The sequence below is a fragment of the Chlorocebus sabaeus genome, chromosome 20 (genome assembly GCF_047675955.1).
Source record: "Chlorocebus sabaeus isolate Y175 chromosome 20, mChlSab1.0.hap1, whole genome shotgun sequence".
NCBI lineage: Eukaryota > Metazoa > Chordata > Mammalia > Primates > Cercopithecidae > Chlorocebus > Chlorocebus sabaeus.
Genome location: NC_132923.1, coordinates 65,806,950 through 65,827,123, shown reverse-complemented (window position 1 = coordinate 65,827,123; position 20,174 = coordinate 65,806,950). Strand labels below are relative to the sequence as shown.

The 20,174-nt window shown below is 35.2% G+C and overlaps 1 protein-coding gene and 1 long non-coding RNA gene across 4 annotated transcripts in view; one reads left to right on the top strand and one right to left on the bottom strand.

Moving 5' to 3' along the window:
* Window positions 1-1,075: 1,075 nt before the first annotated feature.
* Window positions 1,076-19,288, bottom strand: ZRANB2 (zinc finger RANBP2-type containing 2). 3 transcript variants are annotated; one of them, XM_007978298.3, is made up of 11 exons: window positions 19,161-19,288; window positions 17,081-17,133; window positions 16,882-16,990; window positions 14,890-14,972; window positions 10,584-10,660; window positions 10,221-10,355; window positions 8,608-8,777; window positions 7,050-7,136; window positions 4,556-4,714; window positions 3,469-3,543; window positions 1,076-2,931 (listed from the first exon to the last, which is right to left on the bottom strand). In XM_007978298.3, the coding sequence occupies exons 1-10, from the start codon at window positions 19,214-19,216 to the stop codon at window positions 3,510-3,512; spliced, it is 963 nt and encodes a 320-aa protein (XP_007976489.1). In that variant the 5' UTR covers window positions 19,217-19,288; the 3' UTR covers window positions 1,076-2,931; window positions 3,469-3,509. The 3 variants fall into 3 exon arrangements, with proteins under 3 accessions (XP_007976489.1, XP_007976488.1, XP_072863310.1); XM_007978297.3 differs by lacking the exon at window positions 3,469-3,543; XM_073007209.1 differs by lacking the exon at window positions 1,076-2,931 and having other exon boundaries at window positions 3,404-3,543.
* A 256-nt stretch (window positions 19,289-19,544) lies between these two features.
* The window catches only part of LOC119625308 (uncharacterized), a 143,805-nt gene continuing 143,175 nt past the window's right edge, over window positions 19,545-20,174 (top strand). Inside the window, exon 1 of the long non-coding RNA XR_012089881.1 lies at window positions 19,545-19,634. This is a non-coding gene — a long non-coding RNA (uncharacterized lncRNA). The remainder of the gene's footprint in view (window positions 19,635-20,174) is intronic.

Sequence of the window (20,174 nt, the reverse complement as noted above, 5' to 3'; positions counted from 1 at the left end):
TCTGTAAATCTAAAGTTATCCAAAATAGCGCTTGTCTAACCTCCCTAACTATAATTGGTTGAAATTATATATTCTCTACCAAATTAGCAGACTAAAACATATCTGACCGTTGGGCTTAACAATTTCACATTTATTTTCTCAAAGAATTTTGGCTTTTATTAGACATAATACTGAAAATTTCCATCACGTTTGGGGGTGAATCCCTACTTTGCTATTCCGGCGGCTTCCTTGGGCAAGTTTTTAATTTCCCTGTGCTTTAACCCTCCTTTTCGCGAAACAGAAGATATGCAAGAGTATATACCCTCACAAGATCATAGAGAGAATTAGATAATGCCTGCAAATCTCACACACACACGAAACTGTCTTTTACACACACACACACACACACACACACACACACACAGTCTTTTAGTTAAACCTGTCTACTCAATTTTCCCAGAAACAGAAATACCATTTCCAGGTAAGGAAAGCCATGAGAGTATTTCTATTTAAAAAATATTTAACCCTTATGTCAAAAACAGGGGGCAAAGTGGAGAAATTCCCTACCTTCTTACCAACATCCACAACACTGGCTATGTACACAAGAGAGCAAGAAGGGGAGATGACATGGTTTCAAAGACCTAATTTAGCTTGGTAATTGTGCCTAGAGATGATCTTGTATTTAGATCTAGTTCTAAACTTGGACATTTGTTACCAGATATCATTCAATATTGTTTAGATGAAAGGATTCCAAATAGAAACTTAAGAAAACTTAGCTGTTAAGTGGACAGCTGAGTGCTTTATATAAGGTGACAGTTTAAGAGTAGTTACAGAAGCACACTATGATATGGTATTTTACTACATGGAATGAGGGATGTAATGTTCTGGCAAGAAGTGTGCAACTAATTTAGGAGCTCTATTTAAAAAGAAAAAAAAAGGTTAAAATTAAAAATTCTGAGGTTGCAGTGATAATGGCTTTGGAATTTAAAATACCAAGCAATCATATATAAAAGGTAGGTGAATATAAAGAGTATAAAAAATTAACAAATCAAAGGTAACAAAGAAAACTGTAATTAGTTTAAAAATGAACATTAGATCAGAGTTTAAAAATCTCTAGTTTATTTCTAACAAACACCACATGATGCTTGACTCACAGGCTTTATTTACATTTGTCTACAGTATCATTTCCTTATGAAATGAACTAGTACAGTTTAGTTAAACCAAATGAAATCATAATCATCAGAATTGTCTGTAAACTACTATTAGCTAAATTATAACCTTGCATTTGCTTAGTACAGCCAAAGTTTTAAATACAGAAAGCACAAGAATAAACCAATGGTAACATGTAGAATCTAGATCATCTGGGCAATTTAGAAGGTAGACTTTCAAAAAGTCTGAGGCACAATTACAAGTGAATAAAAGTTCTTGTGCAACCTACATAAACGCAGCAAAGAAAATTAAGACATAAAAACATGGGAAAGCTCACTGTAAAAATATTATCAAAATATTTCTACATTAGATATTTTGCTTTCATTTTTAGATCAGCTGAAGAGAAAAACATTCACTTTAAAATAAAAACATATATTTTTGTTTGGTCTGTCTACGAAATATCTTAAAATGTCGTAATTTTTTATTTAAATTGCAGCAGACAACGTTATGGAAAAAAAAAAACAAGAAAAAGAAATCAATATCCCATAACAAAAAGCCCCCAAGCACAATTGTTGATTTCCTTTGATATACTTACCTTGCATTGTCACTGGAAATACTGTTAAGAGAAACCTTTTTATTTTTTAAACCAGAAAACAAACTGAAGCTCATGTGACCAGATTTTAATTTTGAGAAATGAACTCCGAAAGCATTTTAAGCCATAACTTACTTCAAATGAATAAGAAAAATAATGATTTTTGCTTACATCATGTAGAGATAAGCATTCACTTGTTATTCAGAAGAAAACTGTATGCAGTATGTTTATAGTTAACATCTTGAGGCAAATGTTCACTTAAATTCACAATGTCTCCAGTGGCCTTTCACCAAAAGAGAAATATACTTTAAAAGCTTACTTCAATTTGCTCATTGACTATGATTTAGCCTTTTCTACGATATCATATTTGGTAACTAGATTTTGAAGAATATCACACAAAGCTTCTTAAAACATTAGTAAACATTTTGAGATGTCTTTATCAAGCAACCATATCAGTAGAGAAGAGATAAACTCTTAAGACTTTTTTTGCCCCAAATTGTGTGTCAAAAAGGAAAATAAATCCCACTTCTCTCCTTGTAGATGTCACAAGATTCTTTCGCATTAAATGTGGAGCAAAAAAGTAAAGCTGGATAAAAGAGACACAATGATTCTAAGGCACCCTTAGCAGAGGGAATTTCAAAGTAAAGACATTTACAGTTGGCTGCTTACAATATAGTTTAACTGTTTTTTGGTGAGAATCACTTTGACATCTGTTAACAGCATAAACAGGATGACTGTCTTTTCCATAAGTATGTTGTTTCCAACTAGTTTCCAGTCTTGCCTCCAAGCCCAAAGTTCAGGCAAGCCTAAGTAATCCTGTCTTAGCCAATGGACAGGATGTATTTGAAAATGAGAAAAACGGGTTTAAATTAGGAAGCAAAGTACTTTGTTACAGCTGAAATGGTTTTAAATCAAGCAAATGGTTATAATGATGAATGACAGAGCATCTATTTTGGGACATTATGGCTTAAAATGCTATTTACTTTTAACTTCACAAATAAACACAGCTGTATTGTTTTGAAAAGCAATGAAAGGCATGCACCTCTACTAGCAGATTTAGCACTTCTGACCAAGTAAGACACCAACTTCTTTAAAAATATGCTTCATGCACTGAACTGGATTTTTTTAAGATGTAAATTTTAATACATTATTTCTTTTTTGAACTTGAACGGGAACCAGAATGGGATGATCCAGAAGATGACCTGTGGCGTCTGTAAGACATAATGGAGAGAGCAGGCATTCAAGTAAGCTAGAGCTAAATTTCAGCATTCATTCTTAAGACTGTGAAAGTATACAAAATTCAGTACCATGATGCTAGCAAAAAAATTAAAAACTGAGATAGGAACTTACACACAAAAAATTATATGTTTAGACTTTGGATATGAGCCCAGTTATCATATAAATACAATTTAAAATTCTTTACAATTTCAAAAGAATCTCATTTCAAAATATAGCCACCTCTCAATTATTTAAGATATTGAAGAAAAGCCTTGCAAAAATGTGTAAAATTACAGAAAATGTACAACAAAAGCATATAAACTTGGTAATGGAAGTGTGACTAAACCAATCTCTGTGACACGGTGTAGAAAGTGTAAGAAGTCTATTATGTAAAAAAGATACAGCAAGGCTTCTGTGTATGAGAAAATATATTCATAAATAAGTTTTGGAAATCTAGGTCACACAAGATGATTGTACAATTTGCTATAGGGTTATATTCATGCAGCTAGTATGAATAAGTCAATATCAACCTGGGTAAAGTAGTGGTGTTCCGTAGGGGTTGGCCCTGGGCTCAGGGTTGTTTAGTGTTTTCACCAATCACCTGGCTTATGGAATAGAGAACATGTTCATTAAGTTTAGATGACAACAAACTAGGGGGATTATATGTGGCTAAGATAAAAATTTGCAGAAGTGGTAAGAAAGCAACAGAATGAATTCCACTCAAAAACAGAGTAATTTTTTTAACAAAGAAACAAATGCAGAGAAACAAGACTGTGTGTAATCTTAACATCTAAACTCCAAAATGTGAAGAAGCAAAACTAATCATTCTGTACAAGTAGGAATCATGAGATAATCCTACCACTGAACCCAGCAATTAATAGACTTTACATAATCTTTATCTTCATGAGCTAATAAAATATGAAAAATTTGCAACTACAAATAAAGCCATTAAAATGACTATATAATTGAGAACAGAGAAAATTAATGAAACTAAGTAATTAGCCTGTTGCAGAAAAGGCTGACAGATGACAGTTGCACTCTTCCAAAATTAAAAGTGTCAGTACACATAAAGTAACCTAACATAGGCCTTTCTCAAAAAAGATTTGGACTGCAATATGAAAAATGTATTAGCTACAAGGAATAATTTCCTTATAGATACAGGGTATGAAGCATTTGCTGTGGAAATGCATTTACACATATTTAAATGAGGACAGATTCCCAGTGATCTGAAAGTTAATTTTTTATTAGATGCTCTAGAATTCTTGACTATTAGTATTGAAAGAAGCCTAAGTATAAAAGTCAACTCATAAATTACTTCAACATATAGCTCCTCAATTGCAATCTCAAAAGACAGAAATAACCGAGAGTTGGCTATAAAAATTATAAATGGAAATAAAAATTTAAACAATAAAATGATCAAAGAATGGTTTGATCTACAATTCTAAACAACCTGATCAAAATACAAAGGATAAACAAAGTAATGTTTTTTTGAAGTTCAAAGTTGAAAAGTAGAAAGTTGGAACACAGGAGATAATAAAAATCTAACCCTTGACTAGGAAAGTTTATCTATTAAACACACTTAAGAACACCCATTCTTATTTCTACAGAAACCCAAACCTTTCGGGTGACCGTGATCTTGTTCGTCTTTTTTTGCGATCACCAGATGAAGAAGATCTAGAACGACTTCTCTTTCTGTTCCTCTCAGGAGAAGATGATGAACTTGAATAAGATCTTTTTCGTGGGGAAGAAGAGCCCCTGTGGGACCTGGAGCTGGATCTTCATTGATTGAGAAACAAATCAAACATTTCATTAAAAGAAGAAATAAGGAAGATTATTTAGTTATCAGATAGCTCCAAAAACAAACAGGATTTATAACAACTATGAAAATTTTATAAGGAAGAATACTTACTGCTTACTCAACAGAAGACTTCTGGATCAACCATGAAAACATTCTACTTAAACATTATTTTAATTTTTCTGTTTAAAATTTTATCATGTGTAATTAAAACTCTGCTTACTATATCAAAATAGAATTTAAAACTTTAAGGCTTTCCAAAGTATACACAAATATTATAGTATTATAAAATCAGCAGGTAACTGCATTAACAGGACTTTATGTTTAGAAACTACATCCTTACATTTGAGGAGAAAATACGTATCTTATATACCACTTCCCAAGGAAAATAAACATAATTCCATGTGGAATTATTCAACTCATTAAACTGTTACGGAAAAATCAGGCATATGGGACAGAAACAAAAGACTAGTAACTGTACTAAATTGCTAAATATTCAAAAATAAATAAAAAGTAACTTTAAAATGATTTATATTGACAATACTTATTTTTATGAAAACCCACTATTTATGAAGTATGAAGTGTTGACATTCACATGCTTCACGTAGAAGTAAATGTGTAAATGTTTAAATACAATTTTTTTTTCTTCACTTCTACATTTTGGTTGAAGGAATTTAGCTCAAACTTCCCAAAAAATTCACCTTTGGGCTTAAAATAAAACCAGAAAGCCCAAAAGGAGAATTCTTTGGAAAGTTACAAGCAATGAAAAAATGGGAAGAATATGAAGGCTGTTCTGTAAACCTTAATTATAATGGTTCCCAAAGGGAATACCATAACTTAAGGATTTTTACCTATAAAGCACTTAAATAATAATAGTAACAATAAAGAATAATTTGCTCTCTACTTCTATTTTTTTTTTTTTTGACAGGGTCTTGCTCTGTTCCCCAGGCTGCGGTGCAGTAGCGTGGCTCACTGCACCCTCAATCTCCAGGGCTCCAGTGATCCTTCCACCTCAGCCTACAGAACACACCACCATGCCTGGCTGGTTGTTTTAATTTTTATTTTTAGTAGACGAGGTCTCACTGTGTTGCCCAGGCTGGTCTCAAACGCCTGGGCTCAAGCAGCCCTCCTACCTTGGCCTCCCAAGGTATTGGGATTACAGGCATAAGCCACTGAGCCTGGCCTTGTTACCTATTTCTTATTGGCTTATAATGCAAGTGTGCACATCATTCTTTTCTCCTTAACATGATTACACTGTGGCAGTCCTTTAATGCTAAATTTGATTCAAAGCAGCAAATACTTTTACCAAAAGAGCCTCGGTGAGACTTCAACATGAATTTCCACAAATACAGAATTTCATTTTCTTATTTTTATTTTAGATGCTTTTAGTAGGTCATCATAAATTAACTTAAAAACAAAGAGAGCATATTTTGACTAAATACAGAAAAATTTCCTGAAAGAGCATCTTTCAAATTATGTTTCCCTCTACAGATGTGAGTACATGCAACCTGAAAGTTTACAACAGTCTACTACTTAAGACCACATCCAATCTCAACTAACCAACTAGATTTCCTGATTTAGTTTTGAGAGTGTTTTGTGCTCTATAAATAATACTGTGTGTAAAATTAGAAAGGAAAATGAGAGTACAGTACTCTCTAGGAACTTTATCTGATATAAATGGCAAATTTGTTTCTGAAAATATTGAAACAACTGCCGTGCAAAACAGAAACTGTTTTGAGGCACGGTTATTTTTCTTCCTTTTAATAATGAAGAAAATTTTTCTTTTTATTTACATACGTAATTTTATTTGAACTACTATTATTTATTTATTTATTTTTGAGACATCGTCTCACTCCTGTCACCCAGGCTGGATTACAGTGATCAAGGCTCACTACAACCTTGTCGCTAAGGCTGGTTTCACATTCCTGGCCTCAAGTGATCCTCCCACTTCAGCCTCCCAAAGTACTGGGATTATAGGCATGAATCACTGTGCCTGGCCATATATAATCTTAATATACAATGTGGCAATAAGACTTGGCTTCATCTTCCTACTTCATCACATCTTAGTGCCAAAATAATAAACACTGCATAATGCAAAATAGCCACCTGATTTCAACCATGGGAATGTCTTGGCACACTGCTGGCAATGGAAACATTTCATGGTGAGAAAATTAAGCTGAGGCAAGTGCATTAGTTTTCTAATGCTAAAATAAAATTGACAAGTAGAAGCAAAATAAGGGGGAAAAAGCAGCAACACCTTCTGCAGCCTTTAAATATTTTTCTCTCTGCTTTACAGAGAGATGCTACCTCATTCACCTTGATTTCGACCCACGAGATCTCGAACGTTCTCTGGAACTGGAACGAGATCTTGACTGCGAACTGGAAGAACTTCTTGAACGGGACCTGGAACAACATGGAAGGATTTTTTTTTCCAGGACCACTTAATTGAGCTTTGTGATATGAACACTGAAAGAAAGATATGTATTAGAGTTCATTTTCATATAAAAAGATAACTATACGAGATATAAACTTTCAAAACATAGTATTTTAAATTAGATAAGATTCAGTAACAAAAGGTAATTAAAAAAATAACTATCACTTTCCAAGTGATTAAATTACCCTAAAGCCACTCAACTAGACAAATAAAACATCAAGTATTATCACTTTATTACAAAAACAATGAATACTTTGTTTACAAGTAACTAGAAGCTACCCAGAATACACGCAAGAAAACAGAATGTTGCAGTTTATACTTAATTTCTCTAAAATGTCTCCATCATTTTCTTTTATAAATCCCCTTTTATTTTTGTTTCTAGTTAGTACAAAGTTTTGAATGTTGGCATGTGTGTATTTCATCCCAATATGTTTCTGTTTACTCAATGCTTAGAGAATTAAAGGGAAAATGTGTAATTCTGTCATTGTTAGGTAATTATATTATTGGAAAATATGACACAAGAGGAGACATGGTTCATACAAATTTTAAAACTCACAAAATTCATTAATCTAATTTACAACTATAATTTGTCTTTTATAATAATAACCTGTAGAAAAAGATCACTATATTTTTACCAAAAAATTACTAGCTATAGCCCCACTTTGTTAAGCTTTCAGGCTCTGTAGTGCTCAATTAACATATATCTAATTGTTATACACTAATAGCTAATATTTTATTCCTAAATATGATTAAAATTCATTGCCCATGCCATCACTTAACTGTGATTAAGGTTCTTCAAGAGGACACTGTTAAATTTAAATCACTGCTTTCACTCAAAATTTTATTTTTATTGTTAACTATAAAATCAGAGATTACATATTTTACATCAACAAATAAAAGAATATTCAAGTACAACAAATGAGTCCTCTATTTAGTTTACTCCTGGACTTCTCAAAATTATGAGCATTAAGTCAACAGAACTAACATGGCTGAATTTGCTCCTTTATTCAGAATACTGATTCAAAGCAAACTATTTAAACATTGTGTAATAAGCAATGATTTAATGCCTAGAAAATTTCTGTGCTAGCCTTTAACATCTTGAACGAAAATACAGATCTTCCCCTTACCTAATTTCTAAATGTAAGCTATCTCTTTAGATTAATTAGATGTAAGTGTATGTAAAAATTTAATTCAGTTTTTAAGTATTTTAGTCAAAAGCATGAGGCTAAAATAAGGAAGTTTCATGCTAAGACTTCACATTTCTAAAAATACTGGACAACTGTATGCCACTAAGCTGAAAAATTACTTTAAAAGTTGACTTGAATTAAATTTTTAAAATAAAAAGGAAAGTTTATTTCGTCAAGAAAAACAAATTTTGTAAATAAAAAAGTTAGATACTGACATTTTGACTGGTGTTACCCTTGACCTGTACCCGTTTACCTGGACCTAGACCTTGAACTTGAGGGGGAGGATGAGCGTGATGAAGATCGTGAATGTGAAGATCGAGACTTTGAGCGACTTCGTCTATTAGATTTCTTTTTATTACTATCCTCTTCTTCACTGGCATCAAGATTATATTTTGAGAGATCAGCATCATCTTCATCCTCATCCTAACAAAAATTCAATTATAATTAGACATTTAGATATTAGTGTTACCTACCAGGAAAGATAAAACAGTTAAGTGTACTGAGCACCTCCACATACATATATCACAGGTATCTCAGCAAATTCATTTGGAATTCTAAAATTCACCTACTAAACTCATCTCAAATAAAGAGACTTGACAACTTTGTCTCAGGTATTGCACAGACATAAACCTGGAGGTCATACACACTTTTTCTGTCACACATATGCATCACCCAATAATTTTCAAGTCCACCTCCTTCAAAGTCCTTGAATCCACCATTCTTGGTCTTAGAAACTCTGTTCCTTATTCTCTAGCATATTATAGTAACCTCTTAGCTGGTCTCCTCAAATCTGAAGATCCATTCTGTCTCTCTAATATCTCAATATACTGACAGTCATCACTCTGAAACATAGGCCAGATAAATACATCTCACTTTTTTCTTAAAAACTTTAAAACTGGCTTATTATGTCTTTAGTTGCATTCTCGGACCTCTTATGATCAGGCTCTAAGGTACCCTTAATATGGAATAAAACTTACACTCTGGGCCGGGCGCGGTGGCTCAAGCCTGTAATCCCAGCACTTTGGGAGGCCGAGAAGGGTGGATCACGAGGTCAGGAGATCAAGACCATCCTGGCTAACCCGGTGAAACCCCGTCTCTACTAAAAAATACAAAAATCTAGCCGGGCGAGGTGGCGGGCGCCTGTAGTCCCAGCTACTCGGGAGTCTTGAGGCAGGAGAATGGCGTGAACCCGGGAGGCGGAGCTTGCAGTGAGCTGAGATCAGGCCACAGCACTCCAGCCTGGGCGACAGAGCGAGACTCCGCCTCAAAAAAAAAAAAAAAAAAAAAAAAAAAAACTTACACTCTGGCCTGACAGAACAAGTATCACCAGACCTGAAGTGTGTGCTGTCCCCCTCATCTCATTCTCTCCTCTGCTCTAATTATACTGGCCTATGTATGATATTTTTGAAGGCTGCTGGCTTATCTCCTATTTAGGGAACCTGTATTTGCTGTTCTCTAACTAAATATGCTCTCACCTCAGCTCTTATTGCTGGCTCCTTCCTATCATTCAAGTTTCAGCTCAAACTTCACCTCCTTAGACATCAGCAAAAACCAAAGTTGCTTCTAAACTGTTATCACATCATGTGTCTTCATAAGACTATTGCTATCAAAATTATCTATTTATATCTTTCCTCCTCTAGAACTGAATAAGAGAAAGGTGGTTCTGTTTTGGTCACTACTGTATGTCCAGAACAGTAGCGTTCCAAGTACAAATAGTACTTGGCAGAGTGGAAACCCAAAACCTTTGTGAGAACAAATGAAAACACAGAATATATCTTCACCAAGTGTCTGAGGTTGTCAAAAGCATTCATGTTATGGTATAACTCTCATAAGACAAAAGGGAAATAGGACAAGAAAATTGTTCACCTCATCTAATTTGTATTTAGAAAGATCTTCATCCTCATCCTCTTCTTCTCCCTCTGATTCTTTATCTTCAACTTCCTTTAATATAGATGCAGGACCAACTGCTTTCCCTCTGTATTTTTTCTTTTTACGTCCAAACTGGAGAAAAACAATTTCAAAATACTTGTCAGCTGACAATGCATTAAACTTAATACATTTTTTAAACAATTATTTTTAGATATTTATGATTTCCTGAAAATGATCAGTTGCTGAAGACTCAAATTGCACTTACAAAAATAAAATACGTTTAAGTTTTCCTTTGCATTTAAGAATTTTTTCTATGTTTTTCTAATTTATATTCAATCTGAACACCAATATATAGCTTACCTCATCATATTCACCATCAGATTCTTCTCTTTCTATATATTCAACATTTTCTCTTTCATTAAAACCACCACCATATCCTTAAAAAAGAGGGCACAAACTGTTACCCGATGACAACTGATTTAAATAATAAACACAGCATGCCCAAATCTCCAAACCACAAAAATCTCATCAACAATAGCTGCCTACCCATCTAACAAATTACTAGTCTTTAAGAAAGCATATTAGAAATCACCACAGAAAATAAACAGAACTTAGTTGGAACGTCACATGGCTATACTTCTAGCTCTTTTCAATTCCAATTTGTCCTACATGACTTATTTAATTCATAGAATGTATTGGTGGAAAACATCTCAAACTTCTGCTATAAAGTTTAAAGGACTTTCCTCTATAGTTTATCATAATTCTTCTGGGAAGAATTCTTCTGGGCTCAGTAACAACCAAGCATTAAATTCCACTGTTTACCAGATGCAAATAGTCTGAAATCTTCTGACACACTAAAATTTTGCTACTTTAAAATGTAGCGGGCCTTATTAGAGCTTGGAAAATTCCTAATTACACAGACAAACACAGTAACACAATAAAGGCCATCTTTTGGCCCTGGTTTAATTGGTATAAACACATAGGTAAAAGTCACATAGGTTCTCAGAAGTAGCCAGTACATTTTGAAATTAAATTATTCTATTAAAAAGTAGTTGAAATTAGCAAACCACTGTTCTTTCATGTCATACCCAATGTATACGATTCATTTGGCAGGTCTCTGACATAAGCTTAAAGGAGAGACTGGAATTAAAGAAAATGAGCTAGTTTTAGGAAAAGTGAGCTGACATATTCTGAAAAAGTCTCCCGTTGAAAATTAAAGAGGTATGTGTTGATCAAGAGTAATACAATCTAACTGGTCACATACTCCAGAGCAGTATCAGGACATACGGCCCGTGATTTTCAGACTTAGGGACTTCATTCATCAGCAAAATATTAAATAGATTTATAATCAAAATATTTTATAAAAATTAGGACTTGTAACTTAAAATTTGCCTATCATGAATATTTAAAAAATCTTTTTAAAATTTCACTTTCTGGAAAAAAAAAACCCACACGAATACAATATCTTTTCTTCATTATACTGTGTACTAGTGAAAACTTTAAAATAGTTGGAAGTTAATAAAAATATTTTTAAACATACATGGGATCTAAATGGGAAATAATTCACACAGGAAAAAACTGAAAAAATATGACGAATATGGAAAGCTCAAAAATAAATCATAGTAAGATCAGAAGTGAACTATAACTCATGTAGTTCATTTTTCAAAAGTATGTAAATAAAATTATTTTAAAAGGCAGCAAAATAATCTGTTGACAACAAAGACATTAGTAAGGTATGTTGTATGAACCCACACAATATAAATCTAGCTCATTAACTCTTTCTCTATAAATGGAAAATACACTAGCTCCCTATCGTGAAAAAACTGAAGCATATAATTTTCACTGAATACCTGAGATAGTGGAATCAATGGAATGGTATGTATGTTTCCTTCATTCTACTGCTTTAAAGCATTTTAGGTAATGCGTATAAATTGGTTTTATTTCCACTCTTGCCACACCTCTCCTAATTACTTCTCCACACACAGAAAGAAAAGCGTTTAATCCATTACTCAGGTAACTCATCTTTCACTTCTTAGCTTAAGCATAGCTTTCCTAAAGAGGACTTCATTAATCTTTGCTGTAAGACTATTTTGCTCACCTAGGTATCCCCAGCACCTTGCACAGTGGCCTATAAATGTCTTCAAGGAATGAATACAGAAAACACAATTCTGGAATCATCTAATGAATCTGAATGTCTTCGGAAAGCTTTAGAAAGTAACCAAGAATTTCTGTGTAAGTCTTACAATGAATATATTTTCAAATTTGTCTCGCTGAGCAAGGGACAGGAAAGAATCAAACACAGGTTTAAAATGAATGTTTGGATCAGGATTGTGACAATGGAAAAAAAGCAGGAAAGGGGGATGAATATAACATGTACTTCAAAGGAAGAACCAAGGCACTAACAGGAAAATTCTGTGATTCTACACTCTGAACAATGAATTCAACTCCTGGTAACTTATTCTAAGGAAATACTCCAAAAGAATAAAAATCGCAATGTGCCAAGATTGTTTTTATGCCATTATCTTTAATTTTTTTTTTTGTTTTAAAGCTGACCAAAACAAAAATAATCCTAAATCCCGAAACAGAAGAAGTAAATTACTGAACAATTTGATGGAATTACACAGGATAAGGCAGCAATCTTTCAGAGGTAGTGAATCACATTCTCTTTTATTCATATCCTATCTCATGCTTAGGAAATGCTCCCTGAACCCTGCACTGCTTTATTATAAATAGCGAAAAGAAAGTGGAAAGCAACAGAGTAAGTCATTTCACACCTTCAACTGTTACCAGCAAAGACAAATACTTGTAGTAAGGGAAGTGAGAAAGGTTCAAGACACCAGAATGACCGAAAAATGGCAACGAGTAAAGAAAAGTGAGAAGTTACCAATATAAAATTTGCTTACTTCTCTGTTAAACTATAGTTCTTGTGATAATGAAACTATAAAGGAGTCAGGAAACAGGTCAAAAGTTTTTTTAAGTTTTGAAACTGTTAAAAAGATTTTAGACTTCATCCTAAAAGCAATCAAAATGGGGTTTTTAAAAAAAGGTTTTAAATTTGGAAATAAAAATATGTAGAAACCAGCTAGGTGGCTATTTTTCCACAAAACATAATAATATCTTTGCCTAGGGTGGTAATGGAAAAGAATTTTTGGGGTATTGGAGATACCAAGAAGGAGCTATCTAGGCTAAGAAGGACATCTAGATTTCCAGCTTATGTAACAAATGTATGGTGAGTGGTACTAATCATGAGAAACAGATCATTGGAAGAGGGTCAGGTCCCAGTGGTAAAAATCACAAATTCAGTTTGAATATAATGAGTTTGACATTTGCATGGCAATGTTGAATAGGCAGCTGGATATATGGGTCAAAGAAGTCTGAGCTGGAGACATAAACTTGGGTATCATGGCAAAGTTACTTAAAACTTTGGGCTTGGAAGAAAACACCTAGAAAATAGAGGAAAGAAAGAGGGTCAGGGATGGCTGCAAAGAATCCCAACATCAGTGGCCAAAAGAAGAGAAACCTGCAAAGGAGACAGAATAAACAATCAATCAAACGGGGTGGGGGAGGGGTGGTGGTGGAGGTGCGGGTGTACCTTAGGTAAGGGAAGAAAAAAACGAGATCCTTGTCAGAAGGCCTTAACTTACCCAATCAGTGGAAAGGCAAAATCACTTCCTAAGAATAAGGTAGGATTTGAGGATTGAAAATGGTGGTGGGGCAGGGGAGGGGCAGATCGAGGACATAATGTTATAATGTTCTCACATATGTGAATATAATTTTTTAAAAAGGGGTGGAGGGGATAAAGGTAGAATTTCTGTTGAAGTCTGGAAGAGCTAGGTCGAAAAGATTCAACAGTGGCCCTCTGATCCCTAGAAACTAAACAGACAATGAAAATGGCCTAAAGTTAGAGAGGCAAAGAGGGAAGTAGTTCACCAAGTCTAAGTGTGACAGGGTGACTATATATAGAAGGAATCCTTTGATCATGTGACATATAAGCAATTGAATGACAAAATCAGATTTTAAGTAAACAGATAATGTGGTTGGGCTAATTGGTGATAATGGAGAAACTATATGCTATTAGGTAAACATTTTCATTTCACCAGTAACAACACACAAAGCCAGTGATCAGCTATTAATTAGGCCAATGATTACCAAACACCATCCAAAACACCTGCAGATTTTGGAAACCCACCACCAAGTAACTTCAACAGTTTGCACTTTGCAATCTGTATTTTAAAAAGTTTTTCAGATGATCCTAACACAGTTAAGTTGCAGAATTATTGACAAAGCTTTAGAACACTTTAAATTGTGTGGCTTTGCCCTTTTAAGTCACAGCAGACTATCAAAAAAATTTAAAAATGGTATCATTATATCATTACTAATAAACACGCAAACCAGTGAAAGGGAGAGGAGGAAAATATTTCTAAAAGTATTATGTCCCTCCTTGTTAGGATAAAGGTCCCTAACACTGTTATTTTATAAATTGTGAAACTGTGAAACAACAGATTTGTATGTGTGTATGGGGGGAAAAAATTCCAGTAAGAACATTCAGAGCAGAATAACCAGACTCCTCACTTACTGTGGCTCTTACTCGAAGGTGATACAATTATTGTTTCAATATTTAGTGCTTTAAAAAAAACCATTTGGTTAAAATGTGGTTGTATCGTACCTGTTCTTTCTTCTAATTTAGCATACTTTGGAGTATTACACATATTACACTCTGATCTTCTGGCCCAATTCACATTGCTGCAACTTTAGAAGTGAAAAACACCAAATTAGTAGGCTATAATATAGATGAATATCAAATTTTTAGATATTTTAGAATTTTAAAATAAAAACTAGGATGAAACCACTATCAACATGTTTATTAAGTGGTAATGTAAACAAAGAAAATGTACAATGGTCTGAAGAGTAAATGCGGATTCTAACAACGGACTGAACCATTTAAGCAGAGAAGCAAAATTTATACAGTATGAAGAATGCCTTTGTAATCTGGAGAAGTAAATGACAAATCATAACCACAGGTCATGTATCACTAATCCACAAATTCAAAATCCGAAAATGTTCCAAAATCTAACTTTTTGGGAGAGGACATGACACAATAGAAACGCTCACTGGAGCATTTCAGATTTTCAGATTAGGGATGCTGAACCTACAAACATTTCAGATAACTGATACTGAACCTGTATAGAAATTCTGATGCCTTATGAAAAAATATAACTTTAAATTAAAGGCTCCACTAATGTCTCAGTCTCTGAATATACCTTAAAGAGTATGGTTATACCCTATAAATAATGTTAATTTACTTTTTTGAGGTATCAGTTCAAGCACTGAATTCCAAAGCATACCAAATCCAGTGACCAAATCTGTTGCTGGAAACTTTTCCAATACAAATTTATAATCTAGAGGATCAGAAATTTATTTATTTATTTATTTATTTATTTTTTTTTTGAGGTGGAGTCTTGCTCTGTCTGTCACCCAGGCTGGAGTGCAGTGGCACTACCTCGGCTCACTGCAAGCTCCGCCTCCTGGGTTCACACCATTCTCCTGCCTCAGCCTCCCGAGTAGCTGGGACTACAGGCACCCGCCACCACGCCCGGCTAATTTTTTGTATTTTTAGTAGAGATGGGGTTTCACCGTGTTAGCCAGGATGGTCTCGATCTCCTGACCTCGTGATCCACCCATCTCGGCCTCCCAAAGTGCTGGGATTACAGGCTTGAGCCACCGCGCCCGGCCAGAAATTTATTTAAGACTCTCGGGTGGGGAATAGTGGCTCATGCCTCACCTGTAAACCCAGCATTTTGGGAGGCCAAGGCAGGCAGAATGCTTGAGCTCAGGAGTTCGAGCATCCTGGGCAACATGGTAAAACCCTGTCTCTACCAAAAACATAAAAAAATGAGCCAGGCATGGTGGTGCGGGCTTGTGGTCCCAGCTACTAAGGAGGCTGAGGGGAAAAGATTGCTTGAGCCTGGGAGGTAGAGGTTACAGAGCTGAGATCGCCCACACTGCACTCCAGCCTGGGTGACTGAGTGGGACCTCGTCTCAAAAACAAAAAACAAAAAACAAAAAATACAAACAAACAAAAAGAGAAATTTAATACTTTTTTGGTTTACTCCTCTTTCATACACATAGGATTCATCTGCACAGAGAAAAGATGGAAGTTGGAAAAATCAATAAAGAATTAAATCTAAGCCTGAAAATAAAAATCATTAAGAAACCTACCTATAATTAGACATAATTACTTATGGCACACAACTTATGAATCTAACATTATTTTGTAAATAGGCAAAATGAGTTTCATGGTGTATTTCACACTAACTATACAGTCTAAAAATTGGGGGGATTTTTCAATAATAGGAAGAAGTAGGCCTTAGTACTTTTAAGTACCGCCACCCCCCAATTTTGGTTTTTAGCTCACCATAAGCATTTGTTTACTGGTATACATAATCCATCACAGTGACAACTATTACCATTAAAAAATGTAAAGAAAAATTTCAAATTTCTTTATACTATACTTAAAGGTGAGACTGAATAACAATACCTTGGATTTAAAAGGTTACCCTGGCTTGTCAATGTGGTTAATAAGAGCTGTAATATAAACAAGTAGTGGCCAGATCTATTATTTTGGAAGAAAGAGCAGACAATAATTTAAAAAACATACGTTTTACATTGCCAGTCATTAGCACTAAATAGGCCTCGGCTCTTTTCTGCAAGTGTCTTTCCTATTTCAGTGCCCCCAGCTTTCATCATCTTGGCCTCAGTTGTTTTCTCTGAAAACAGAAAAATCATGCAATATGAACCTGGAGAAATAAATAAATGATATATATACAGTATAAATAGAATCTTCTTTAAATACTTACCCCGACCACATCGATTACAGCTGGTTCTTCTAGCAAAGTTTACATTTCCACATCTGAAAACAAATAAAAAGCATTTATAAAAATTTAAATTTGTAAAATTTTACATTTTAACTTGCCCTCACTACATATCTGGAATTCATAACTTCTAATACATCTTAGTCATGTTAATGTCAATGCTACCAACAAAAAACTCCTCACAATTTACTGGGGGAAAAATATTAGACTGGAGTCACAAATTCAAAATAAGATATTCCAATCTTCCATGTACCAGTTATATGATCTTGGTTAAGTTACTTAAGATCTCTGCCTCAAGTTCTCACATTAGCAGACATCATTAGTTATAATCCCTTTACAAAGTTAGTAGTGACAGTTAACTCCACTTCAGTAATTACTTACAAGGTACCAGGGAGTTTTAAACTCTAGGGGTGGACCGATGAGGAAATAACTTATAAATCAGGGAGGCTTCATGGATCTTAATGAAATTATATTTTTACAGGTAGTAGGTAGGATGGTAAGGAATCAAAGATGATAGGTTGTACTAACTAAAAATACAAAAAGGTCCAATAATTTTAAGAAAGACACGTAATGCTTAAATTTTAAAAAGCTGATTTTTAAGGCATTATACTAGAATACAATACAGATGTGAAGTATGGGATGACACTAAAGTGAAACTCTCTAAATAATATTTAGGCTAAGTTTTTCCCCTAAAAATACTGCTTTTAACTCCATTAAGCATGCAAAATATACTCTGAAAATTTCTCCTGTATTTATACATATTGTACAAGCAACTTTCTATTCATATATTTGCAAATGAGTTGAAATGCACTCTCCTTGCGAGTCCTACCTCAAATATCTGGGTGTGCTGTCATTAAAGACACTGACAAAAGCACATTATTTTACAGGTAACAACAAAGTCAGAAGTTGTTGTTCTAAATCTTTTGACGTTTTCAATAACGTCTTATCACTCAGAGCAATACTATCGATAATATATAACTTTGGTTCTATTCAATATCATTTGTTAGGCTTGCACTACTCCTTCAGGTCATCTTAATATCAAATTACTATCAATAGCTACCAGTTAGAATTTGCTACACGTCATTGTCTACACACCCTATCCATGTTATTTCATGTTTTCATAAAAAAGTAATTCTATTCCTTTTTCAGCAGTTAAATTAATAGAATTTTAACTAAACCAAGGTTTGTTCCAAAGTTTTTGCTCTTTACAATCAAAACCTCTTTATTTGTGGCTAACTTAGGTACAATAAAGAAAAGGCTTTTATATGAACATGAGTTGTACGTTAAATTATTTTCCATGTTATTTCTGAATAGATACATCTACTTGTGCACCCTTCAAAAAAAATCTGATTAACAATTTAGTAGAGTACATTGGCGTTGGCAACAATGTCAAAAAGCAGAGCCACTAACACACGTGCTCCTCTGATGCAGGCATCTTAAGGGCTGAGTAGGCAAAAACACAGGCCTCTTCCCTCCTTTTCGGCTCTAAGGAGGCGAAATGCCCAATTCTTGTGGAGAAATGATCCACAAAGAAAACGTCAGAATTTCCCAAATCAAAGAGGTTAGAGTTTCGGGAAAAGGGAAAAATAGTACGGAGGAAAAGTTTGAGTAAAAATACAAAACGAGGTGAACTGTAAGAGGCAAAAGGACGAGTGCGAGGAAGCAATATTTTCCGTGAACAAGAATAAAGTTCTGCAGGGAAAAGTCACGTGGGGGAGATCCAACACCAAGCTGGCCTGACCGGAGAGATTTCCTATCGCTGAAACCTGGTCGGGGCGGGGGTGGGGCGTGGGGCTAAAAGGTAGGCCATCTCGCACTCTAAGAAGACAGGCTACCTTGGAGAGGTAATGTCGACGAAACGCTGAAGACATATCTAGAACAAAGACTCCGGAAAGACCTCTCTCGTGAGGAGATTGGGAGCCTTATTCCCGCCCGGGAACTGGCGGTTCGCCGCCTCAACCCGTCTTAAGGCACAGGAAATCATAGAAAAGGAAAATGCCGAACGGACCTGGGAAAGCTTCCACTAATAAACTCCGCCCCAATTCAGGACCCTTCTTGAACTCACTTTTTGTCAGGGCAAATCCAGTCCCCGTCACTGACTCGGAAATTCTTGGTCGACATCTTGAACGCCACCAGCACAGCCACCCGCAGCTATGTCTTCACAGGAGGAAAGCGGGCCGGGGACTTTCGGCAACTCGGGGCTGTCCCCACACTGCCTGACTCTCGCCTACTACTGCGTCAGGGTTTGATAATGAGGGAACTGACCAGGAATTCAGCTTATACGTTGTTGTCCAGACTAAGATGCCTGTGCTACTGTTTCTTAGATGAAAAAGTTAAAATACAAATATCTTTTCTAGGACTAAACTAACAGGCGTCATAAGGACAACCCAGATAGGAGGCCTTCGTGGCACTAGAAGCCTCGGAGAGCCCCCTACAGGTGGGAGGACCCAAGAGTAAAGTACTTCCGCTTCCATAGGTGGAGCTGGAAAGGTGGAGGCGGAAGTGACTGATCAATTCAGGGGCGTGGGGTTCCTTTAGGGCGAGAAGCGGCTCGGGCTCTTCAAATTTTTAGGGAAATTATTTTAATAAGGCACAAAAATTCAGTTATTTCATGCACGTGGGATGTCGTTAAGAAACCTATTTTTTATATATACATAAATAGGTGTAACAGATAAGTAAGCATGGGAACCGACTGGTAATTTTAAAACTGAGATATTGCCAACATTGTTTAAATTACCAGTGTCTTTTCCAGATACCATCCCATTACTTTCTTCCACAGATAACACTTTCCCATATTTGGGATTTATTCTTTTCTTTTTAAAGGTTTAATTTGTGTGCACTGTTAGTCCAAACTGCACCATTTCCGTAAGCCCCCTGCCATTTTGCAGACCTTAGTCTAAGTGAAACATTCCACGGGGTTTGGGCCGTGAGAAACAGGCTGCCTCTTATATTCTGCTGGGAGAAAATACCACATTCCACCAGAACAAGAGCCAGAGCTGCCTCATCCTGGGAACACCTTATCAACATTTTCCCAGGAAGCAGGCCATGGTCTCCCAGACCACTCCCACCCAGGCCTATA